This window comes from Cavia porcellus, unplaced genomic scaffold (assembly GCF_034190915.1).
Source record: "Cavia porcellus strain 051 isolate PalLab524CR breed Dunkin Hartley unplaced genomic scaffold, mCavPor4.1 scaffold_24, whole genome shotgun sequence".
Lineage (NCBI taxonomy): Eukaryota > Metazoa > Chordata > Mammalia > Rodentia > Caviidae > Cavia > Cavia porcellus.
In genome coordinates, this window is record NW_026947507.1 from 43,023,230 (window position 1) to 43,046,520 (window position 23,291).

The 23,291-nt window shown below is 40.1% G+C and overlaps 1 protein-coding gene across 4 annotated transcripts in view; it reads left to right on the top strand.

The window, feature by feature from the left end:
* Kif13b (kinesin family member 13B) overlaps window positions 1–23,291 on the top strand; it is a 178,981-nt gene that overhangs the window by 56,590 nt on the left and 99,100 nt on the right. For all 4 annotated transcript variants that reach the window (XM_063234516.1, XM_063234517.1, XM_063234519.1 and 1 more), the window contains exons 3-7: window positions 11,674–11,686; window positions 15,828–15,888; window positions 17,577–17,669; window positions 19,244–19,424; window positions 23,162–23,249. In XM_063234516.1, the coding sequence (XP_063090586.1) occupies window positions 11,674–11,686; window positions 15,828–15,888; window positions 17,577–17,669; window positions 19,244–19,424; window positions 23,162–23,249 (436 nt within the window). The remainder of the gene's footprint in view (window positions 1–11,673; window positions 11,687–15,827; window positions 15,889–17,576; window positions 17,670–19,243; window positions 19,425–23,161; window positions 23,250–23,291) is intronic.

The following is a 23,291-nucleotide window of genomic DNA, read 5'->3' on the forward strand; positions in this document are numbered from 1 at the left end:
TTTTCTGTTCTTCCATTCCACCATCTGTTTTTTCTTGGGTGGTGCTTAGCATTTCTCTAACTATTCTACTTAAGTCTAGCTTCAGGTCATTATTAACTTCATTCCTGAACTCGTCTATGAGGCTCTGGAGATACCGCTTTATGTCTATTGGTGCTGTGTCTGCTATTGTCTGTTTCTCAGGGTTGGGGGCCGAGGAGCCTTTCTTGTTGCTCCCTCTTCCCATATTCTTTGTTCCTTATATACGCAAGCGTATATAGGAGGCCCAGCTTCCTTCCCTGTTGGCCACAGTCTGATTGAATTGCACCAGCTAGGTGTTCCCGTGCACCGCAGCGCACCAGGGAGTTATGGACAGGGCAGCCTATGTGGGGCCCACCCTTCCAGGTCACCTTCAGACGCTGGGACCTGGGTTGTGCTAGTCTACTGGGTCTCAGCCAGCAGCGTCACGTAGGCTAGGCACTGCTCACCACTCCCGCTTGAGAGGGGGATATGTGACTGAAGTCACTACAGCGTCCTGTTTTGGCAAGTCTGCCCGGTCCCAGAATGTCCTCTGTTAGAGCCTCTGGACCGTGGAAGAGTCCCAGTTTCCCTCACTCACCACAGGTCGATGCACGGCTCCCCACCTGTCCCACTCTTAACTCTATTCACCGATTCCCATTCTCAGAGCTTTCGTGTGTCTCTCTCCCCATGCCAAGCCGATTCAAAGGCAGCTGCAGCAGCAGGAAACCAAATTGTGGCTTCCAATGGTGTGGGCTCCAGCTTCCACGCTGAGGCTTTATCTGTTCCTGTTGTAGCACCAGGACTGCATTCCCAGTTGGTTTCTCTCAGCCCAGTTCATTCTTGGGTCAGCAGGACATATCTCCTCTTGCTTAGGATTCCTCACCCCACACCATTCCTGGATTTTAAGCTGGGTCTTTCAGAGAGTCTCTGTAGCTGCTGCTATCTGTCTGCCATGTTCTCCCGGAAGTCCTTTAATTTTATTTTGAAAGTAGTAAAAATGCAATAGCACAAGACAGACCAAAGCCAATCGAGACAGTACAGTAAAATTGGTATAAGATTTCACGGTAGGATACTGGGATAGTAGTAACAGGTACTATGGTATATCTCCTTAACTTCACAATAGTTGTCCAGTCAATTAGGTATAGCAAAATCAAACCAAAAATAGAACATTATAAAACCAATTGAAAGTACTGAATAGAGCAAAAGAAACATAACAAAACAGTGAAAACAACCTTTGCCTTCAAACAGAAGGTAGAAGGAAATCCCACATATTTGCTATACTGCATATGGCCATCCTCCCAAGAGATGCTGAGACATCTATCCCCAGTAGCTATGAGGGGGAGGGGAAGAGTGCTTGATTTTTAGCCTGCATGGCAGTAGGCTCACAGGTAATGGTTTTCCTCTTGGCCCATGCCTCAGGCCCTTACCAGGAGGGTGGGTGAATAAGCTGTTTGAGTTTTACCATGGCCAGATCTCAGGAGTTCTGGTTCTCCTCCTGGCCCATGCTGCAGGCACTTACCAAGAGGGTGGGTGAATAAGCTGCCTGAGTCCCACCATGGCCGGATCTCTAGAGTTCTTCAACTGTGTAGTTTCCTGGAGCTTGAACTGTTACGTTCTTTTTTTTTTTTTTTTTTTTTTTTTGTCTTTTTCTTTTTTATTGGTACTGGGGATCGAACTCATGACTGCCGGCTTGCAAGGCAGGTGCTTATGCCGCTGAGCTAAATCCCCAACCCCGAACTGTTATGTTCTTGGTGCCACCTAATTATAGACACTTCAGTATTATTTTAGTAAATTAGAAAACTTACTAGAACAATGACTACTTTCCTATAATGCTTGAAGAGCGTGTGTTGAGTCATTTTGTATGAGCAGTGGCAATCAAAATATAATTTACTAAAACAAACTAGTACATTGTGAGCCTGATCCAGAAAAGGTTGACCTGAGTGTCAGATGAGCAGTTTGCCATGAAACAAGTTTGTGAAGTGTACAAATATGTATTTCCCATGTGACTCAACAGTTCTACTTAAGTATCCCAGGGAAATAAAAATGAACATCTTGCATGAAGACTGTGAAAGTGGTTAAGAGATAAAGGAACAGTACAAAATAGAGAAATCATTATGAATGGTGATAAGAAAGTAGTCTGGATTTGGCTAATTAATCTCTATAATATGTCTGATGTGCATAGAAATTAAATTGTGAAAAGTTTTTTGTTCTTTAGAATAAACTGTAACACATTTTTACAAGGCTCTCAGCATCATTGGTCTTTAGAGAAATGCAGCTTAACGCTGTGGTGAGATGTCCCGGCACACAGCAGCGAATGTTTATAAGTCAGAAAGGCACAGCATTGTTGAGAAGACTTAGAGCAGTTGTACTCTCATATGTTGCATGTGGGAATGTGAAAGGGTATATATACTTTGGAAAACAGTTCGACTTTCCTGAACAGTTAAATATACTTGTGGATATGAACTATGTGACCTAGTAGTTCTACTCTTAGATATGTATTTGTTCAAGAGAAAGAATAAGAAGTGTGTACACAGGATTTACCCTTGCATGTTTCTAGCATTGCTGTTGGTATTAACCCCAAATGTGAAACAGCTTAAATTTCTATTAGCTGATCAGTGGATAAACAAAATTTTTCCTTTGCCAGAAGAAGCAGAGTACTATACTGATGATATGTTCTTCATGAATGAACCTTAAGAACATATTCAGTGAGCCAGGTACAACGGTGTGTGTCTCTGTCCTTGCTACGGCAGGCTGCGGTAGAAGGGTCACTTGGCCCAAGGAGTTTGAGGCCACCCTGAGCAATATAGTGAGACCCCGCCTCAGAACAAAAAGTAACCCTTCCCCCACCAAAATGGGGAGTGTTAAGGTTTAGGTCCAGAATGTCCCTCCAAGCGCTCATGTACCCACTGGTGGGGCATTTTGGAGGTGATTGGATCAGGAGGGTACCACGGCTAAATGTGCTGTTGGGAGGTGGGGCCTGTGAGGAAGAGGCCCTACTGGAACCATGACCTGGAAGGGCGCATCTCTCTCTCTGGCTCCTCCCTCTCTCTCTGCTTGCTTCTTGGCTGCCGTGACCTGAGCAGCTTTGTTCCACCAGCCACCTCTCTTCCGTGCTAGTTTCTGCCTTGGAGCCAGCTATGCGCTGAAACTGTGAGCCAGAATAGACCTCTCCTTTTAAGTTGCAGGGGTCAGTATTTTGTTCCAGTGGGAAGGAAAGTGACTAAGACAGGAAAGCACAGACAAAGGGAGCTTCTAGTCTTTCTGTAGTGCTTGAGGTTCGTAGTGCATCTTCTCTCTTAAGTTGATAGTTCCTGGTGCCCTCCCCTTCTTCCTCTTCTGTCCATTGCTTTCTAGTCTATTTTGAAAGTACTGATTTTAGAAACACAAATTTGCAAGTTGATGTTGTTTGACTGTTGTTTTTCATTTGTATTTATTTCCCAGAGGGTTATTTCTTTTCTAAAATGTTAGCTAATTAGCCTACTGAAGAATACCCGCAGGAGCACAAAGAGGCCTCCTAATCAGAGCTTGTGATAGCAAGGAGTGCCCATTTTGGGCAGGGGAGGGTGGGCTAGGTGGATGCCATAGAGTGGAGAAGAGGGAGACTTCAGCTATACTGAAGTAGGGGCTGTTGGCATGGGGAAACCGGAAACAGGATACCCATAATTGGTGTCGTAGGTGGTTGCTATGGGAGAGTATGTTCCACTTTCTCCGATTTGGCAAAAACAGAGAAGCTGGGTGTTGTTGACCAGGCCCTAGCTATTCTGAGCTGATGATAGAGGAAGTTGTAGTCAGGGTTTGGTCACATATGGTTGGCCATTGTCAGTGTCCCCATCACACTGTCCCCTGTATTAGAAAGCTGTGTGGTAGATGCAGCAGGGGACAAAGGGACAGGGCAGTGTGTGCCATGGTCAGCCACATGGAATCTCCTTAATTCCACTTGGATGACTGTGTTCAAAATGTCATCCCTACCTCCTCTTCTGTACGTCCTGTCCACTTAATAACTGCTTAACTTTTCTCCTTAGCTTTACTGTATTACAAATTCATTCATTCTTTCTGTTATGATAGAGTTTAAGCTTCTACGGTGCTGAGATTCGGCAGATTATTCAAGGTAGTTTCCCCAGGGCTTAGCTTGGTGCCTGGCACATACTAGACACACATAGTAAATATTTGCTTCCCAAATGACTGTGAGGCAGAAAAAGAGAAAATGAGATTGACCGACATTACGGAGATGCAATCCCTGTCTCAGGAAAGGGCTAAGCACAGTGGCATTTGCTGAACTAATCACTTTCTTTCCTCGTGAGGAGTGAAGTGAGTGGTTGGGAAATGCTTCGAAATTGGATATTTACTCGTGGAACCTAAGGGAAGTTTCTTACTGAGCAATAAATTTGGGGAGTAATTATAATAATGAGCTAGAAACTGAAGTTTTTCTCAACCTGCTACCTGAATTAGACTTCAGACAGCATTGCATCAAGAAACGCAGCCACACTGATGATGGCATGTCACATTCACCAAGTGTGGTGGGCGTCAGAGTGCAGGACACTTCCCCTGTGTCAGTGTTTTTCCCTTTGGTGTTCCCAGGCTTGCCACCCGAAGTCTGAATTCTAGACCTGTCGCTGCTTATACTGAATACAGTGGCTTAGCTTTAATTTGACTTCTCAGCTCCTAACTGTGATGACATTACTGCTATGAATGACATGTTTGGGAGCCCTGGTTTAGAGTTTGGTAGCCAGGAGTGTGTGTTGGCATCTTAAAGTAGATCATGCTATTTAAAGGGGTGGATGCAATCTGTAATGTGGTCCTAACAGTTACTGTGATGTCTGTGTCAGAGTGTCAGGTCTTGGATTTGGAAATGTCTTTATGGGTATGAATTTGTGAGCCATTGTGCTTTCTTCCAGTCTGAAGGAAAGCTTTTTTCTCCCCCTCCCCTTTCTGTAGCAGGACTGTGAAACTGGCTGCCTAGTTTTGTATGAGACAGTGGTGGCTCAGATGCAGCTGTGGTTGCTGTGTGGGAACTGAGGCCAGTTCTGTTTACAGGCGGATGTGGAATTCCAGATTTCCTCATGTGAAACCTTCTAATTTTCCACTTTTGGTCAGTACAGTGCTGTAGGACTAAACACAGTGGATCCATGGGCTATATGGGGCCTGTGGGTTGGAAACTGAAGTACAAAGGGATAGGAGACTGGGGCAGTTAGTTTATTCACTTATAATGAAAGCGCTTCCAGATAAGTGCAGTTCAATCAAGAAAAAAATATTAATCTAATGAAGGGAAAATAACACAAATTTTGAGAAAAGTAAGAATTAGACCTTTCTATTCTTGGAGTCTAAGAATGCTTCAGTGGTACATCCTACTCTCTGTATATAACTTCAAAGTGATTTTAATTGTCAGTTATTCAAATGAATGTATGTTACTCCGTTAATGTGCTATATATTTAATAGGAAGCCCCACAAGTAAACCAGTATTCTTTGGCCAAATTTAAATGTTCTTATGAAAATGGATGGTAAATTAAAAGCCCATTGGGCCAGTGTGTTTGGCAGATGAGAAAAGGCAGGTGAATTGCAAGTGATTGACTGAGTCAGTAATGAGTGTAGGTTTTGAATTATTTGCCCAGGGGCTGGGGATTTAGCTCAGTGGCATAAGCGCCTGCTTGCAAGCGTGTGGTCGTAAGTTCAATCCCTGGTACCGATAAAAAACAAAAGAATTATTTGCCCAGTAAAACAGTTTGAAGTTATGTAATTTATAGAGTAGGCTTTTAATATTTCTAAGGTTGCAGGGTTGTGAAATATTTAAGTTGTGGCTCAGTAGTTACAGTCTTTGGATCCCTTTCTATTCTTAACCAGCAGTGTTTGTATGAATGGATGATTCCAGTAGAACAGGGTTATCAAACTGTCTTCTTGAATTATAGAAGTTTCCCCAAGGACCATATGAGAAATAGTAACCTGATTGTTAAGACGAGCATTGGAACTGGAGGGCCACCTACTCCTTCCAGCATCCTCTCACTTTTTAGGTTCCTTCTTTACCTTCTGGGAGGATATTCGGCACAACTCTTTACTGATCTTTTTTTCTTTCTTTTTTTTTGCATTCTGTGGAAACATTCTGTCTTTATGTCATATGCTTCAGTTATAGCTCCTGGTTTCACTGAATGTAGTTCGTATTCTGATTCTCATTTGCTTTAATGTTTTTAGGTGATTTTGGAAAGAAGAACAAATTGTTTCATTCTGTGTACAATACTGTGATTAAGAGTTATATAAGGGATATTTAAGAAAGCTACAACTAGGAAAATAATGAGTAAATGGAGAAGTTATAAATGAATAGCAGTTATTCATTTCAGTGCTTCATATGAATGAAGAGTTCAAGGTAGAAAGAAAACATTGCATGAAAGCTGCAAGGGCAATGGATACACCAGACCAATTCGAAAACTTTTGCCAGGCATGGTGGCACTTGGGAGACTTAAGGCAGGCTTGCTGTGAGTTGGAGTCCAGCCTGGCTACATAATAAGTTTAAGCCCTGTCTGAAATACATAGTGAAACCCAGGCTCAAAAAAATCAATAAATAAAGTATTTATAAAAAAGGAAAAACTCTTACGTTGGGAGAAGAAAGATTGGTACAAGATGGAATTGGAGAGGTGTGTGTAGGGCTATCAACCTAAAGAGCCCCAAAAACATTTGCTAAGCAAACAGAAAGCCTTGTGTTGGTGTCTCAGACAAATGAACACTATGCTTCAGAGACATAGGTTCTCTGAGATGACAAATACGTAAAAAGGTTTGTATCAGCTGGGCATGGTAGTACACACCCATAATCCCAGCATTTTGGAAGACTGAGGCAGAAGGATCACAATTTTAAGCACAGCCTGGGCAACCTAGCTGGGAACTAGCTTAGGGAAAAGACCCTGAACTCACTCCTGTTTGGTTTTTACCTTCACTAGTAGAGTTTTCACACCTCTCTACCTCCTGAATGTTGTTCTCCATAAACAATATCAGTGATGCTGTTAAATTTTATGCTTCATATTCCAGATGTTGCAGAAATAATGAATGGGGCTTTTTATGTATCAGTAACTTCTCACTGAGTTAGTAGCTAGATAAACAAAAGTTGAGAACTTCGTTCCGAGAATCTAATTGGTGTGTAGGTTTTTGGTCAGGTCAGTCCTATGCCTTGTGTGAAAAGGACACTGGGGAAGGGCGACCAAGACAAAATAATGATGAGCACACAGATTGTTGTTTGGTTGCTGGTACTGCCAGCTAATTCCGAAAAAGCAGCAGTATCATTACGCAGTGTGGTTGTACTAGAATAAGCTCTTTGTGATCTATACATCCTTTTTAGACTGGGTTGGCAAGGAATCTTGTTATAGATTGCAGACTGAGTTGGAATAGCCTCTAATGAAAACAGATTCCAAATATTTCTAATTGTGAAGATTTCAGCAACTTAAATTTTTAGAAATAAAAGAGACGATGGTGTCTGGATTTAACGTTTGATTACAGTGTTTACCAGCAGTAACTGATTTACAGTACATCGCTTCACTGATACTACTTTATGTTTTATACATACAGGACACTGGGTGGTTTGTTTTTAGACCTATGTTAGTCACCTTTCTGTTGCTGGGACGCCACACCTGACACTAGTAATTTAAAGGAAGGAGGATTTATGTGGGCTTGTGGTTTCAGTCCATAGTCTGCTGGCTCGGAGGCAGAAACTTCAAGGAAGACGAATTTGGCTGAGGAGCAGTGTTCACCCACTGGCAGCCAGGAAGCAGAGTGAAGGGGAAGAGACCAAGAAAAGATACACCTTGGAAAGCACAGTCCCAGTGCCTACTTCCCCCAACCTGGCCCTGCCTCGTAACATCCTGTTCAGCTATGAACTCATCACTGGGTTAATCCACTGATGACATTAGTGTTCTGATGACTCAGTCACCTTTGTAGTCCCCACCTCTGAATATTGCAGCACTGGGGATCAAGCCCTCAACATGAATGTTGGGGTCATGCTTCATATCTAAACCATAACAGGATCCAGTAGCAGTTTGAGTTTTGAAATGGTCAAAAGTATGAATAAAAAATATTAAGATCATCAGTTTATTGTAAAGTCATCACTAAATTTTTTTTCTTCATATTTTGGCATGCTAGAGATTAGGAGTATTGTTCAACTTATTTTTATGGTGTGACTTACTGTATTTAAATGGAAAGCGGATATAACCCCTAAACCAGATCAGTAAAAAGGAGTGTGAGATAGTAGCTATTCACAGATAACAATTCTTATTCTAACTGTACACCATAACATTTATCATATCTATTTTATACAAGTACCTCCATACGTGTCAATCCTGTTAACATTTCCATCCCTAGTAACAAGACAGTAACTGTTTGGGAGATGTTAGTCATTGAGAGCAAAAATCATAAATGAATGTAAAATTTGTAGGTGAAAGTCTTGTGACTATTTACTCAGTCTTGAAATCTTCCGCACAAGGTGCTTATGAATTACAGAGGGAAAACTGCAGTGTTACAGTGGGAAATGTAACAGTCATACCCCTAACCAAGTGAGCAGAAGTTACTTGAGCAGTAATGCGATAGGGCTATCAACTGCCTTCTCGCAGGGTTATGCCTGCTAGAATGCTAGCCTGAATTTAGTCATTGGGAAGCCTTAAGCAAACCCAGATTGAGCGATAATGTACAAAACAAGTGGCCAGTACTCTTCAAATGTCCACGAGAGATAAACTGTACTGGTTTGCAGGGAGGCATGACAGGTATAGGCAGTGTGCAGTCTTGGACCAGAAAATAGGATGTGGATTAGGGACAGCTGATAAAGTTTAGATAAATCTGCCTGAAAATTACTTAATAAACTGTGTGTTGATGGTTAATTTGCAGATTTTGGCCATTGTAACTATGGTTATGGAAAAATGTTTGGGGAAGCTTGATGAAGAGTGTGTAGGAATGGTTTGTTTGCACCATTTTGGGAATTTTTTTTTTAATTTGAAAGCATTTCCAAATAAAGTAAACCAACAAAACAAGAAAAGTAATTCAGCTCAGCTGAGGAATGAAGACTGTAAGACACCTATTTTATAACATCTCTTCTGATTGGTCAGGAGCTGGATTTCTTTGCTTCCTGAGCATCCACAATGATGTGGATAGGCTGAGGTTTCTCAATAAGGAATCTTGAGATCAGTGGTACATGGCTGTATTGAATTGCAAATACACTTTGAAAAGGTGTACTTAATTAATTAACTTATTTATTTGTGTGCCGAGCTATAATTACATCTTTGAGTGTCCCATGGCAATACAGGTTATTTGAGCTTTGCTGTGCTAGTTACCAGAATCCCTACTTGGAAACTTAGCTCTGTAATTAATTTCCTGGTTTGTTTCTGTTTCTATTACACTGTTTTGAATTCCGGTTAGTCCTATAGATTCTTCTGGAATGTGTCATGTATTATTGAATTTCACATTTGTGTATTGTTGGTTAGGAAAAGCTTATTACATAAAATACATAAACTTGAAATATCACAAATAACTTCTTTTTTAAAAGAAAAGGCAATCTTTAGTTTCATACATAGTACATAATTAATAGAAATGTACACTGGCTAACATACTTGTGTTGGATACATGTGTTTTTATTGGGTAATTAGAATGGAGGAAATTAATACATTGAGAAATGTTAGTAGAGACAGTTGTTAATATGTGACTCATGGGTTCTTAAGTCCGTATTGTTCTGACAGCGTGGGAGGGGAAAGGACCAGAGACCTGAGAGTCAAAAGACTTTGTTTTGCATCTCAGATTCATGACTGGTTATTAGCTTTCTGAGATGTAGGTTTCTCATCTGCAAAACAAATCACAATAGCATCTTGCAGAATTACTGTGAGGCTTAAATGAGGTAGTGTGCAGTGCACTTGGCCTGCTTTGGGATTGCAGCTACAGCTGGGCTTTTAACACTGCGGAGAGTCTGTGTTGCATCCAAAGATGAATAAAAAGTTGGTAGCATATGCTAGTAGATCTCATGACTGTTTTGGTCAGGAAATTTTCCACATCTCTTATTACAGAGAAATTATTTTCTTTTATGTGTTAGACACATTGGGTGTTAATCTTAAATCCATCATGCATATGTCACTTGTTTGCTAGACATTCCATGTTTTCATGTTCTTACCTGAAATCACTTGGTACAAATAGATGTTAAATGTCTTTTTTTTTTTTTTTTTTTTTTTTTGAGACAGGGTCTCACTGTGCAGTTCAGGCTGTCCTTGAGCTCACTTTGTAGCCCAGGCTGGTCTCCAACTCGATTCTCCTGCCTCAGTCTCCCAAGTGCTGGGATTACAGGTGTGCGCCACCATGCCTGGCTTGTGATGTTTCTTGTGAGAGAAAATTCTGTGAGATGAAGGCACAAGATGTACAGAAAACAGTTGCATGTACAGTTTGCTTTAAAGTTTCAGGTTGTAGTTGGGGAGTTTTGATTCTCTGGGAAGGATCAGTTATTGTTTCTATTTTATGCCAATATCAAAAATACTTTATTATTGTCTGATTTTGATACTATTCTATGATTGTGGAAGTGGGCATTGTTGTTTTTAAGAATTAAACCCTGGGCTATTTAAGGTGGAAGGGACATTTCTGTAACTTCCAAGTGGTCAGAAAACAAAATATGTGTATGTGTACAGTTTCTGTGGAGGTGGAGAAGGAAAGGACATTAAAATACATGTGGCAAAGTTAACTGTAGGTGAAGATCTATGAGAACTAGTGAATTTGGGTGAAGGGTCTCCAAGAGTTCTTTGTACTTTTCTCATAATTTTTTTAAGTATTTTATATTTTTATTGGTACATGTGCAGTACATAATGATTACATTTATTGTATTGGTGTATGTACCTAACACATATCAATTTTTCCTCTTCTCTTCTACTCCTCCTTATTTTATTGCCAGCATCAGATTCATTTATAAGTCCTTAAAGTTAATTATCATACATACAGATTAACAGCCAGATGCAACTTTTTTCTGAGTTTGAGATAGTTATACTGGATACTCACGCTAAGTTTGCACCTGTACCCTGAGGAGATACAAGCTAGTGGTAGTTTCAGAGGGAAGGTCGGGGGAGGTTAGTAGTGCCTGGTAGGTACAGAGATATAAGTGATGAGTAATTCGGTAAACTGGCAGGGGATTGGTTGTCTCGCTAACCTTTTTTGTAACCTAGAGCACGATTCTTTTTTTTTTTATAGTGGGGATCAAACTCATGACATCACGCTTGGCAGGCAGGCACTTTAAGCCTCTGAGCTAAAGCCCCAGCCCCTCACAATTCATTTTTTATAGAAGTGTCTGTATAAATAAGCAAGTAGGCTGACAAGCAGTGAGAACAACTTGAAGTGACATCAGGTGTATGAAGTAAAGATTTTTAAAATCTTTAAAATATTTACAAGCCATATATAAGAATAAACAAAAGCACAAAAGGCAGATAGATAGGGGTTTTGAAATTACCTTGTATTCAAAGAATCTTTCTCCTATGCGAGAGACACGAGTTAGATTTTTATAATGAGCATCTTATCCTAAAAGTTAATTTACCTTTCAGTTACTCTTTGGTTTCACAGGTAATATTTTTTCTTTACAATGTAACATCATGTTTATTATCTTTGTACCTTTCAAAAGGAGTTTTCTAAACTATTTTTCAAACTTTGTTTTCTTTCATGTCCATGGCAACATTTCTCTTGGAAACCCAGGGGTCAGCCGAAGGTAAGCGATTTGGTTCATTACTTGGTGCTTGTAAAGCTCTTCTGTTGTGTAAGCCTGAAGTACTGGAAGTTTTTTCCTCAAAACTGAGAACGCTTTCCCTGTTTGTTTATAAAAGCCCTGTAAGCTCTCAGCCTTCTTCCAGACCTGAAGCTGCTGGTTGGCATAGCAGGGGGCCAGAGGTTTATGGAAAGCTGTTTGCACTCTGACCAGTTCTGCCCAGTCTCCTAGCAACTGTAACACAGATTCCCTGTGTGCCATATTTTGGCACAAAACTGGTCATTCCAAAGTGTGGTCCCTCCATGGCTGGCTGACTCATCCCCCTGGTTCCCAAGCAAGGCCCTCAGAAACCTGCGGTGCCACCAACTCCAACTGGAGCCCTATCCTAACGCAACTTCTGGGGTGTGGGAGCAGTTCCCTGTCTGCCAGGGGATGGATGAGTGTACTAAAGTGGGCGCAAGGGCTGTATTTCAGTTGACCATTCTCTGAAGTTACTTGGAACTTACAGGAAATTCAGTTTTATCTACATTTTTGGGGTTTTTGTTTCAGAGGCTGTGGTTAAATTGTAATTCTGTTCTCTGTTATTATTACTAAAATATGGATAGACTTGTTTGAAACTCTGCTTGACTTAAAATATAGTTGAATACGGCACTGATTTCTTTATAAAAATTTCTCTCCTCTTTCCTAAGTAGAAGGTGCTGGGTTATTTTTGGTTTTTTTGTTTTTTTGGTGGTACAGAGGCTGGAGATTGGTGTAAAGAACTATTTCATGAAAACTGTCCGTGCTGCATTAATTCAACTCTGTCTCAGTGTTTAGAGAAAATGTGTGGGCCGGAATGATGGAAGGGTGAACCTACAGTCTCAACACAGTGGTTCCTCTGGGGAGACGTGTACTTGACGACTAGGGAGATTCTGAGTTCACTTAATGCTTCTGTGTTACTTGAGTTTTTTACTGTGAATTTTTAGTCTGTTACTTGAAAAAGTTTTTTTTTTTCCAATTTTCAAGAAAAATGTGTAGAAAGAGAGGGGTTATCTGCTTTATGAAATCTTTGGCTGGAAGATACCTATAATAATTTACACAATTGCTCAAATTTAAAGAGGATCACTTAGGATTATTCAGTACCTGGCTTTGAGCCCCAGCTGTGGCGCCCAGCAGTTCACACCCAGCAGTTGCCACCTGCCTGTGGTTTCAGTTATTAGAGGCGAATTTTGTCAGATTTCAGTAGATATTTTTGGAGAAAGAAACCACGTCCACATAACTTTAATTATTACACTATATCATCATGGTTGTTTTTAATTGTTATTTCTTACTATGCCTACTTTGTAAATTAAACTTTACTTTAGGCTTCTATGTATAGAAAAATACCATAAGGTTCAGTACTACCCATGTTTTTAAATGGTTTTAAGATTCTTGAGGTGGGAGGGGTCAGTGCCTGTTTCAGTTGAATGAGGCCCTCACGTGGTCTCCAGCATTGCTGTGCTTACCTTAATGATAGCTTTTCTATTGGAATTGTAAGAAATCTGATTGTTAAAGAAATTTCCAGCCAAAGACTAGGAAAACCACAATAATATTGAGAGCGGAGTGCCCTGCAGACCTGATCTTTGATAAGTTTACACGCACGGCCTTTGGAAATGAGAGCTAAGCTTCCAAGAAAAGAATCAGGAAACTTTCAGCTTAGCCAGCCTTGGAACAGAATTAAATTATAAAGGAGAAAGTTGAAGGCTAGACCAGGAGATAGTCTGAACATCACATTTCATTTACTCTTACCCTGCTGTAGTGATTCTCACCATGGGTGACAGACCAGAGTGTGCCGGCTAGATGCTTTGATGCACAGTCCTGTGGGCCCTGCTTCCGCTTCCTCCTCCTGCTCCCTTCCCAGCCTGAGCGCTGCTAACAGTGAGCTGTGGGGGAGGTGAGGCCTAGCAGTGCATAGTACTGCTGCTGGATGGTTTTCTTCGGGGCTCTGGGGCTTCTGCCTTGTCTTGGGGCTTGGCAGCCCTGGTCTGCTCACCTTCCTGGCCTCGTCTCCCACCATGGCCCCACCCAGAGACCCCATGCCTCTCCTGGCTGCAGAGTTGTTTATCTTGCCTTCCTCTTGAGTGCTGCCAAGATCCTCTTCTGCCTCTCCAATTGGCCTCCTCAGACTCTCCCAAAATTGCTCCTGTCCTTTGCACCTGTCTTCTGCAGAGTTGTCAGCTTGACTTCTCTGTGATCCCACCCTGACGCCCACCAGTCTCATGGCAACTGCTGTACTGTTTTTGGATTTCTCAATTCTGATCCAGGTTCAAGCAAGCAATCATGCTTTCAAGAATTGTTCTCTTTCCCCCACTTGTTTCCTCTTTGAGCCTTTTCCTGTTTCCCCCTCATCCCTTTTTTTTGTTTTGTTTTGTTTTTTTTCTTTTTTTATCGGTACCGGGGATCGAACTCATGACCGCCTGCTTGCAAGGCAGGCGCTTATGCCGCTGAGCTAAATCCCTAGCCCCCCAACTCCTTGTCTTAAAAGAAAAATTTTTTAGACTTCTGATCAAGATAGCCTGTGAGTTCACAGAGAAACATTGTCCCTGCCTATTCCAAGCATGTAACGGGAACAAATAAAATACTTTAAATTTTATGAATCATCTTTGATCTTAAATTTTATGAATCAGTTTGTACACTTTTAGCAGCAGTGGGGAGAGCTGAAGTAGCATAGTTGCTTGGCCTTGGTATCAGATATGGGTGCCCAAGGTGATTGAAGTTTGGCTGTTGCTGATCAAAAGGCTCTAACTAAAGGACGGGAGCCAAATTCACATGAAAACTGATTTGGGGAAGGTTCCTCTGTGACTTGTTGAAGGCTTAAAAAAGCTGAAAACATATTGGCCACCATTGTTTGTGTTAATAGGAAGGAATAGAGGTCCTGGGCCTTGGGAAGACAAACGTTTGGGCTTATGTAATGGAAGTTTTGATGTGAACTGGCCTTGTAAAGATGGCCATCGGAAGAGAAAAGGCACGCATCATGTAAGCTGTGCCACACACTCCTGGTTAGGGTGCCCTTGAGCCACCTTGTAAAGGCTCTAGAGGGGGACCAGTCAGGAGGCACAGCAGCAACTCCAGAGCTGGCAGTACTTGGTAAAAGGTGAACAGGTGAATTTTAAAGCAATTACCCTTAAAAATCCTTAAAAAGATTAAATTATAAACTGTGAACAAGCATATAGCTGATAGGATTCTCCAAAAATTAAAGGTATCATCGGTGAAGCAAAACTTTTAAAAGGTTGCAAAGAATTGTGTGCCTATTTTAGAAAGTGGCAGTAAGGCAGATCAAAATGCAAATCATCTTTTTTTTCCCTAAGTAGCATTTTTTTTTTTTTTGTCTTTTTGAGACAGGGTCTCACTATGCATTTCAGGCTGGCCTTGAGCTCACTTTGTAGCCCAGGCTGGTCTCGAACTTACAACGATCCTCTTGCCTCAACCTCCCAAGTGCTGGGATTACAGGCATGAACCATCACGCTTGGCTTTAAGTAGCATTTTTAATATAGGTTCTTACACTTTTTAGTCAGATTATCTTTTATAGAGATTTCAGTATAAATACAGTCATATTTCAGATGTATATAAGTTTGTCTTTAACATCATTTTCTTGTCACTAGGTCTTCTAGACTCTTAAATCCTATACAGTATTGCATATGGTGTTATAATTTATTTTAAAAATCTGCTATTTTATAACTATTTTCTATATGCTGTTATAAGCCTCTTCAAAAATTTTTTTTGGGTACTGAGAATTGAACTTAGGACGTCACACTTGCCAGATAGGTGCTATGCCACCGAGCCATATACCTGGCCCAGCCTCTTTAAATTTTATTGTACAATTATTTTTTATTTTCATTGATTCTAAGGGTAAAAATACAGAAAATTTAGAAGAGCATAGAACTGCTGATATCACTATGTAAAATAAACCTTGTGTTTGTAACTGTGTGTAATAGCCATTATATTACAAATTTGTTTTATAAACTTCCTTTTTCCACTTAACATTACAGTTGTCTGTGTAAAATAGAAGTCTGTATCACTCATAGGGTACTTAACTAGACCTGTCGTTTGATACTAAGTTGCTTTAACTACACTCTTAGGAGCAGTTCTGTCAGTGTTATGCACACTTGTGTTCACTTTTCAACAGGTGTTTGCTTATGATCACTGTTTCTGGTCCATGGATGAATCTGTCCGAGACAAGTATGCAGGTAACAGAGCACAGGGTCCTTTCACTGGTACAGAAAAGATGGTGCAGTGTAGCCTCCAAACGCTATTAGGGTGTCATTGCATGTAACTTAGGAAGCCTACATAGAGATCTTGGTATGAGGTGATAAAATGGAGTGCCGACGATGGTGCCCAGTGGAGCTGGTTTCACGCACATGGCCTCAGGTCTCACGTGGACCAGGAGTAGGCCCTTAGGTTCCCTGGGGTGCTAGCAACGTGGTGGCCATTGGGGGCGGGGGCAGGCTTCTGGTGGAGGGAAAGGAGTGCAGTGGCCAGGAGTAAAGGAATCCTAGATGGCCTGACCTTGCTCCTCAGCACACCTTTGAAGTTCAGGAAACTGCTGCACCTGGCAGAGCCCCTGTTTTCTCTTGCTAATGGAGTGGGTTGGACCAGCTTCCCTCCAGATGTTGTCTGTGCTCTGGAAGACAGTTTGGTCTGGACTATAACCACCTCAAGCCCCATCTCCCCGCAGAGTCAGGACTACTGTGACAGCCTTTTCTTTTTTTCTTACTGCTCATGGCACCTATTTCTAGGCACTTCCTTTTATCTTCTCCTTTCCTTCCCTTCTTCTGCCTTTTTTTTTCTTTTTTCTCCTTTTCTTCTCCTCTCCTCTTCTTTTTCTTCTTCTTCTGTTTTTGTTGATGAGGCCAGGCTTCACTGTCTGTCCTAGGCTGGGTTTCAACTCCTGGCCTCAAGTGATTCTGCCCACCTCAGCCTCCCAAGTAGCTAGAACTACAGGCATGCACCACTATGCTTGGCCTCCCTTTTGGATATTGACCATCATATTTTATTGACCTCTATTATGAGAAAGTTAATAATATACCGGTTTCAAAAGTACATTTGGTTGGGGCTGGGGATTTAGTTCAGTGGTGTAAGCGCTTGCCTGGCAAATGCCAGGTCATGAGTTTGATTCCTAGTACCAAAAAACCCCCAAAATAAATAAAAGTACATTTGGTCTTGCTGACTCATTGATGGCTTTAAGGATCACTCCAAGTTCAAAAGGGCAAATTACCTGGTAAATTAATAGAAAATGAGACAAAGTGGAATGCCTTACTTGAAGATAACAGCATCTAGAGGTTCCCTGTTCTGTGTGAGACTCAGTGAGGTAGATGGTTTGTCAGTTTCCTGTTTTGATTATCAGCAAATCTCATTTGGCCTGTGGTAGGGAACTTGACTCTGCCACCTATGTCCATGATTGAAAGCTGAGAGAAATGGGTCTTACTCCTTGTCCTAACTCCTCTGAATTGTAGATTTTGTATCTGGAAATTATCATCTAGGAAAAGGGGAGAGAATATTGTTGTATATGACTTTTTTTAAACTCATCAATCCATTAGATAAAAGCATTGAATGAGTGGTATATAGTTAAATTCAGGTACACTTAGGTCTCATATATATGTTTCTGATATTTATAATCATTGACTATATAATAAGCAGCTCCTAGCTCTCTGCATTTTGCGAGCTATGCATTATAAGGGACATGTGGGATTTTCTCTTCATGTCTAAATAAAAATAATCTGAAGAACACATAAGTATTTTGTCATTTAAAAATGTGTTTGGAGATAAATAAGCTGGTTATACATTCTGAGATTTTTCTTCCTTGAATTGTTCACATGTGGTCTTTTTGTTTTTTGTCTTTTTTCGTTTTGAATTAAAACATCCTTTTTTCCCTCAGGTCAAGATGATGTTTTCAAGTGCCTTGGTGAGAATATCCTTCAGAATGCTTTTGATGGCTACAATGCATGTATCTTTGCTTACGGACAGACAGGTAATGTTAAATACTGTGGATGTACAAAATCAAATACCTTTCAATGAAAGAGAAAATAGAACCACATTTACTGAGTAACCTATTGCTGGTTCATTTGTTATCTTCCTTTTCAAGAATTACTACAGATGATGAAAGTAGGCTATAAACGGTTTTTTAAAGTAAGTGTAATAAAATCAGGATTAAGGTCCTCTTTCTTTACTGATTTTCTCACAAGGCACTGATTGTGTGTTGTATTTTTTTTACTATATTACAGAGCTATGACTGTTGAATGTATTGGTAACTATGCCTGTATGTCATAGTCTCTAAGGAGCCTCACAGAAGAAATGCCAAAAAGAATACACTTAGTAGTAGCTTATTGCTTGTGATTGATAAGGAACCTTTTGGCTGCTGCAGTTATGTGATTTAAAGAAAGAAAATCTAAATTGAACTAGTTACTTTTATAAGAGTGTATCATATAGCTGTTCAACTCTAAACCACTCTTGACCACAATGCTTATGATGGTTTCAAGAAGCATTATACATAGTGATTAAGAGAACAGAAACCTCAAGCCAGGCCATGCCAGCTCCACTGCTGCCCCTGCAACTTGCCACCTGGAGCTCTCTGCCCTCAGCTTCCTCCTCTTTAAGATGAGGATGATAGGGGGCTGGAGATTTAGCTCAGCGGCGTAAGTGCCTGCCTTGCAAGCAGGCAGTCGTGAGTTCCATCCCTGGTACCGATAAAAAGGAAAAAGAAAAAAAAAAAAAGATGAGGATGATAGGCCTCATCACAGTATGATCATGACGAATTATCGTATGCTCACTTTTCTGCCTGGGATATTGGAAGTGGTACATTAACACTGATATACTGATGAAGTATCAGACAACAAAAGCAGCCATTTGAATGGTTTAAGAGCATATTTGCAAAATCATTGCCACTAAAAAGGAAAAGATTATACTTCAGTGTCAAAAATTACTTGTTTTAGATGATAGGACTATAGTAATTTATTTTTCCCTGTTTTCTTGAATTTTCTTTCATTATATTTCTATTATAATGGGAAAATAATTTATATTACAAAAAGATGATACATGGTACACACACTATTCCAAGATGGTAGTAAATTTATTTGCTGTAGGGCTCATAGGGAGAGCCTATATATTTTGTGCTATGATTAGTGGTTGGGAACAGACATAATATTAATCATATGAATCTTCCCAGTTTATTTTAGTAAATATTTTCAAACCTATTTCAGTTAGTTTAGATTTTTTAAAAAATAAAATGATTAAAGTAGGCTTATTTTTCTTTCTAAAATATGTTTATTTTTGACTTTCACATTTGCAATAGGCAAGCTTTTGTGGTTTTTTTGGTCTTTTTCGTTTTTATTGGTACCAGGGATCGAACTCATGACTGCCTGCTTGCAAGGCAGGCGCTTATGCCGCTGAACTAAATCCCCAGCCCCGCTTCTGTGTTTTTTGCTATTTGGAACATTTCTTACTGTATTTTGGGCTTTTTGTTAAGTGCTAACAATTTAAGCAATGGAAAAAAGGTTATGTAAACTTCTCAAAGTGACAGTAATAACTCTGATTTCCAATTTTTAGGGTCTGGAAAATCTTATACTATGATGGGAACAGCTGACCAACCTGGATTAATCCCAAGACTGTGCAGTGGACTCTTTGAACGAACCCAGAAAGAGGAAAATGAAGAACAGAGTTTTAAAGTAGAAGTGTCCTACATGGAAATTTATAATGAAAAAGTTCGAGACCTTCTTGATCCCAAAGGGTAAAAAGACTGAAGTTTTACTGTTCTAGCTTTCTGGGCTAGCACAGATGTGATTAATTGGCATAAGTGCAGTTTTGGCATTGAATTCAGTAGAGAACCATTTAGTTGTGGTCTGTGTGATTTATTGTTGGTTACATGGAGTAGCCTTCTGCAGCCAGTTCTGGGCTTTTGAACTTACAAGAGAGGCAGGGAAGAGTGAGTGAGCAGGCATGTACTTGTATTGTACTGCCCTTCTGAGATTTGCCCAAAGCCAAAGATAAAAATAGGTACTGAAGAGGAGTCATTTAGCATCAGCATAACTGGTACTAATTTAAACAATTTTTATTTCTTTTTACCAATTAACTTCAGGTGAAATTCAGCAGTTGGGTTGCAGGATGTGAATTGCATGAGAGGCATAATCAGAGATAGGAAACCTGATCTTTAGGATAGTTAATTTTCAAGCTTCCCAGAAAACAATTTTTTTGCCTATGATTTCTTAACATTGACATTGAAGGAGGGGTGGCTCAAAGTATTGACAGAAGTGCTGCTTTGAGCCTGTAGCATAGCTGAACTTAATGAGGACAGCAGGAGGTATCTGAGGCAATCTGTTCATTACAGAGTCCTCAAGTTCAGGTTTTACAGAAGTGCTATAGCAGAGAAAGAAAGAGTCAGAGATGATGACCACAGCCCCCAGCTTCCTCTTTTTTTTTTTTAGGAGAACATGTGAGTGGCTTTTCATTTTAAGACTGTTTGAAAATGTGAACAGCTTAGATACAGTTTCAGGGTGCCCTGGACACTGCCACTCTGCTGTGGCAGTGACTCTTAGTGATGCTCAGTCAAGAAAAAACAAGTGCTGTTCCTCACCACTATCTGCTTTCTTTGACAAAGACAGTGATCTGCAGGACTTCCTTGGAGACTGAGTTGGCACTTTGTGTTTCTGTACAGACTTCATCTGACATACCATGAGAGCGAGAGGAAGAACTCACAGTGTAGACAGAGCAAGTTATAGCACAGTGCAGTTTGTCTTGCTTTTGCCCAGAGTGAAGGAATGATTCTATATGCATACATGCTGGATTTTCCCACTGAGTATGATTTGTCCAGTTAAAAATTAGGTGACAGCCAGTCATGCAAGTGTTAAGAGAATGCCTGTTTGAGGATACCCAGCTGTTTAGTGTGGTTGAGGGTGGTGTGGCCAGAATGAGACAGATCAGGAGGCAGCCAGAGGTGGGAAGTCCTGGACCAGGTGCCTCTCCGCAGTGTTCTGTATGTGCTGTCCTCTGCGTTGACTGTTCTTTCTGCACCTTCAGTCTGTGAGATCGTTACTTCCTCTGAGATCAGCTCAGATACACCCTTCCCAGACTTTTCAGCAGTGTGTCTTCATGCCACTCATTCTTGGGTTTGCATTCCACAGTGCTGCGTGGAATAACTTGAGCTAGTCAGACTTGTTCATAGTCTGTAGTGATTTCCTGTGCTTCCTGTGTGTGGCTTAGGTCTTATCAGCATGGACTTTAGATTCACGTAGCTCTGGTCCTCTCCTTGTTACCCATGGAGCAGGTGCCTTTCACTTTTGTGGCCTGGTTGATCTGGGAAATGATGCCGTCATCCAGTATCCCAGAGGAGAGCAATGATAGATTGGTCTCAGGCCACCTCTTGGCACGCAGTCAGCGCTCTCTGTGTGGTGGCTGCTATTCTGTCTTCTCAAAAGTTTCTCTGGGCTCTGCTCTACATTTTTCTTTTTTCTTTAACTTCCCTTCCCCCTCTCCCCTTCCCCTTTCTCTCTTCCTTTTCCTCTCCTTCTCCCTCTCTCTCTCCTCTCCATTTCTTTTCTTTGTTAGTGTTTCTGAAGTCAAAGTAAATGGATTAAAAAGTAAAAGCTCTAAAGATGTTCTCATTTCAACCAAACATGAAGAGAACTTTTTTTTATGTACTTGTTTTACTAACTAAGCTTCTGTTATGTGTAGTAATGTAATTAGGTTTCTTTTCTCAAGACATACTATATTATACATTATCTTTAGGAAAAGGAAAAGGTTGAAAGGACACAACTTACTAATAGAATATATCCTGCAGTGAGAAGTGAGAATTAAATCATTTTGTTCTATATTTACTTTGTCTGCAGTCATATCTGACTTTATCTATACTAGTCTACTAATAAGTTACATTATTAGCTGGTTTCAGGGCACTAGGAAAGTCCAAATCCTTAGGAAAATTAAGTTATAGTCATCATACTAGAAGATAATAACATTTTACATTTGAGTCATTTCCTCCTTCCTTAACTGTGGTGCCTACGTGAAGAGTTAGTCTATAATTATTCATTATGTCATGTCAGCTTCTCTTCGTATTTTCTTTATCATGTGTAACAGTTTCTGTGCTGGTTGTTCATGGTATATATTCTTCAGATCTTTCCTCCCTTTCTCCTCCTGTCTGTCTTTGTTACCAGCACTCTGTTTCCAAATCATGTGTACGACGCATTGGAGTCCTCAGTACCACCTCTTCTTATTTTCACTGTTTTAAGCTAAGTTGATTTATTCCTTGTGCTGGGCGTCATGGGCCTTCAAACTAGGAAGATGTTATTCTTCTTCTTCTGGAGCCCAAAGTCCACTAAAGAATGAATATATGTAAACAAATAGCATAAAGATGAGGAGAATTTGTAAGAGAAGGAGCAGATTGTAAAGGAGCTTATATATTGAGCCCAGGAATGTAGACTTGATTTCTCAGACATCAAAGAATCACCACAGAACTTCAAGCATTTTGATTCATTACTTATTTTTAAAAGGCAGTATTTTGTAGTCAAAATGAATACATTCATGGTACAAAAGATCATAAAGTAGGAATCACCTGAAATCTCACCATCCCCAATTATTCCTTTTTAAAAGTTTTATTTTCAATTGGAAAAAATTACATGTCTGTGAAGCACAGTGTAGTGTTCTGATACACATGTCATTGTGGGATGTAAACTAATTAATACATCTTTTGCTTACACACTTACCAGATTGTATCTTTGAAACTTTGTACCGTTCAGCAAACATATCAACAAATACTTAATATTTTTTATTAATTATACATTACGTGTGCCATACTTATACATTAAGTGTGCCATATAATCTAGGTTTTTGGCAAATACTCTTCACTGGGTTTCTAGGTTCCTTTTTTCTAAGAGGTTCATTTTTTAAAAAAGTTATGAGAGAATAGATTTAATTTTCATTTTATTAAATCTTTTTTCATGCATTAACTGAAAGGGTCATACTTTATTCTCTACTTGTACTCCACTAGTGTGGTAAAGTCTGTGGATTTTCCTCCCCTATGTTAAAACAACTTTGTAACAGAAGGATAAACCCAGTATTATGTTTTAAAACCATTAGATTCATTTTGCTGTATTTGCTTCTTTGTCTTTGTGATTGAGCTGGGTCTGTAATTTTCCTTTCTTGCACAGTTAACGTTTACTGAATTTCCATCTTTGTGCCACATTCTATGATTTGACAAGTAGATTGTTCATATTTATTTGACTCTGCATTCTTTGTGGTAGTAAATAGGCATCCCACAGTTTACCCTTTTGAGTGACATGATATTTTAGCACATTAGAGAGTTTTTCTTTCCAGTGAAGTTTTGAAAGTTTAGTTTAAATTCTTCAGGGATCAAGTCAGTTGGTTTTATTTATTTGGGTCTTTCTTGAATTAAATATATATCTTTCCATGAAGCACAGTTGAGTCCTTTGAAAACAGATCGTTGTTAACAAATATTTCTTTGTTTCTCATGAACAGAAGCCGCCAAACGTTGAAAGTCAGAGAGCACAGTGTATTGGGACCCTATGTGGATGGACTTTCTAAACTGGCTGTCACAAGTTACAAGGTAACAATGTGCTTTCTGTGAACTAACTTTTGTGCAGTTTTC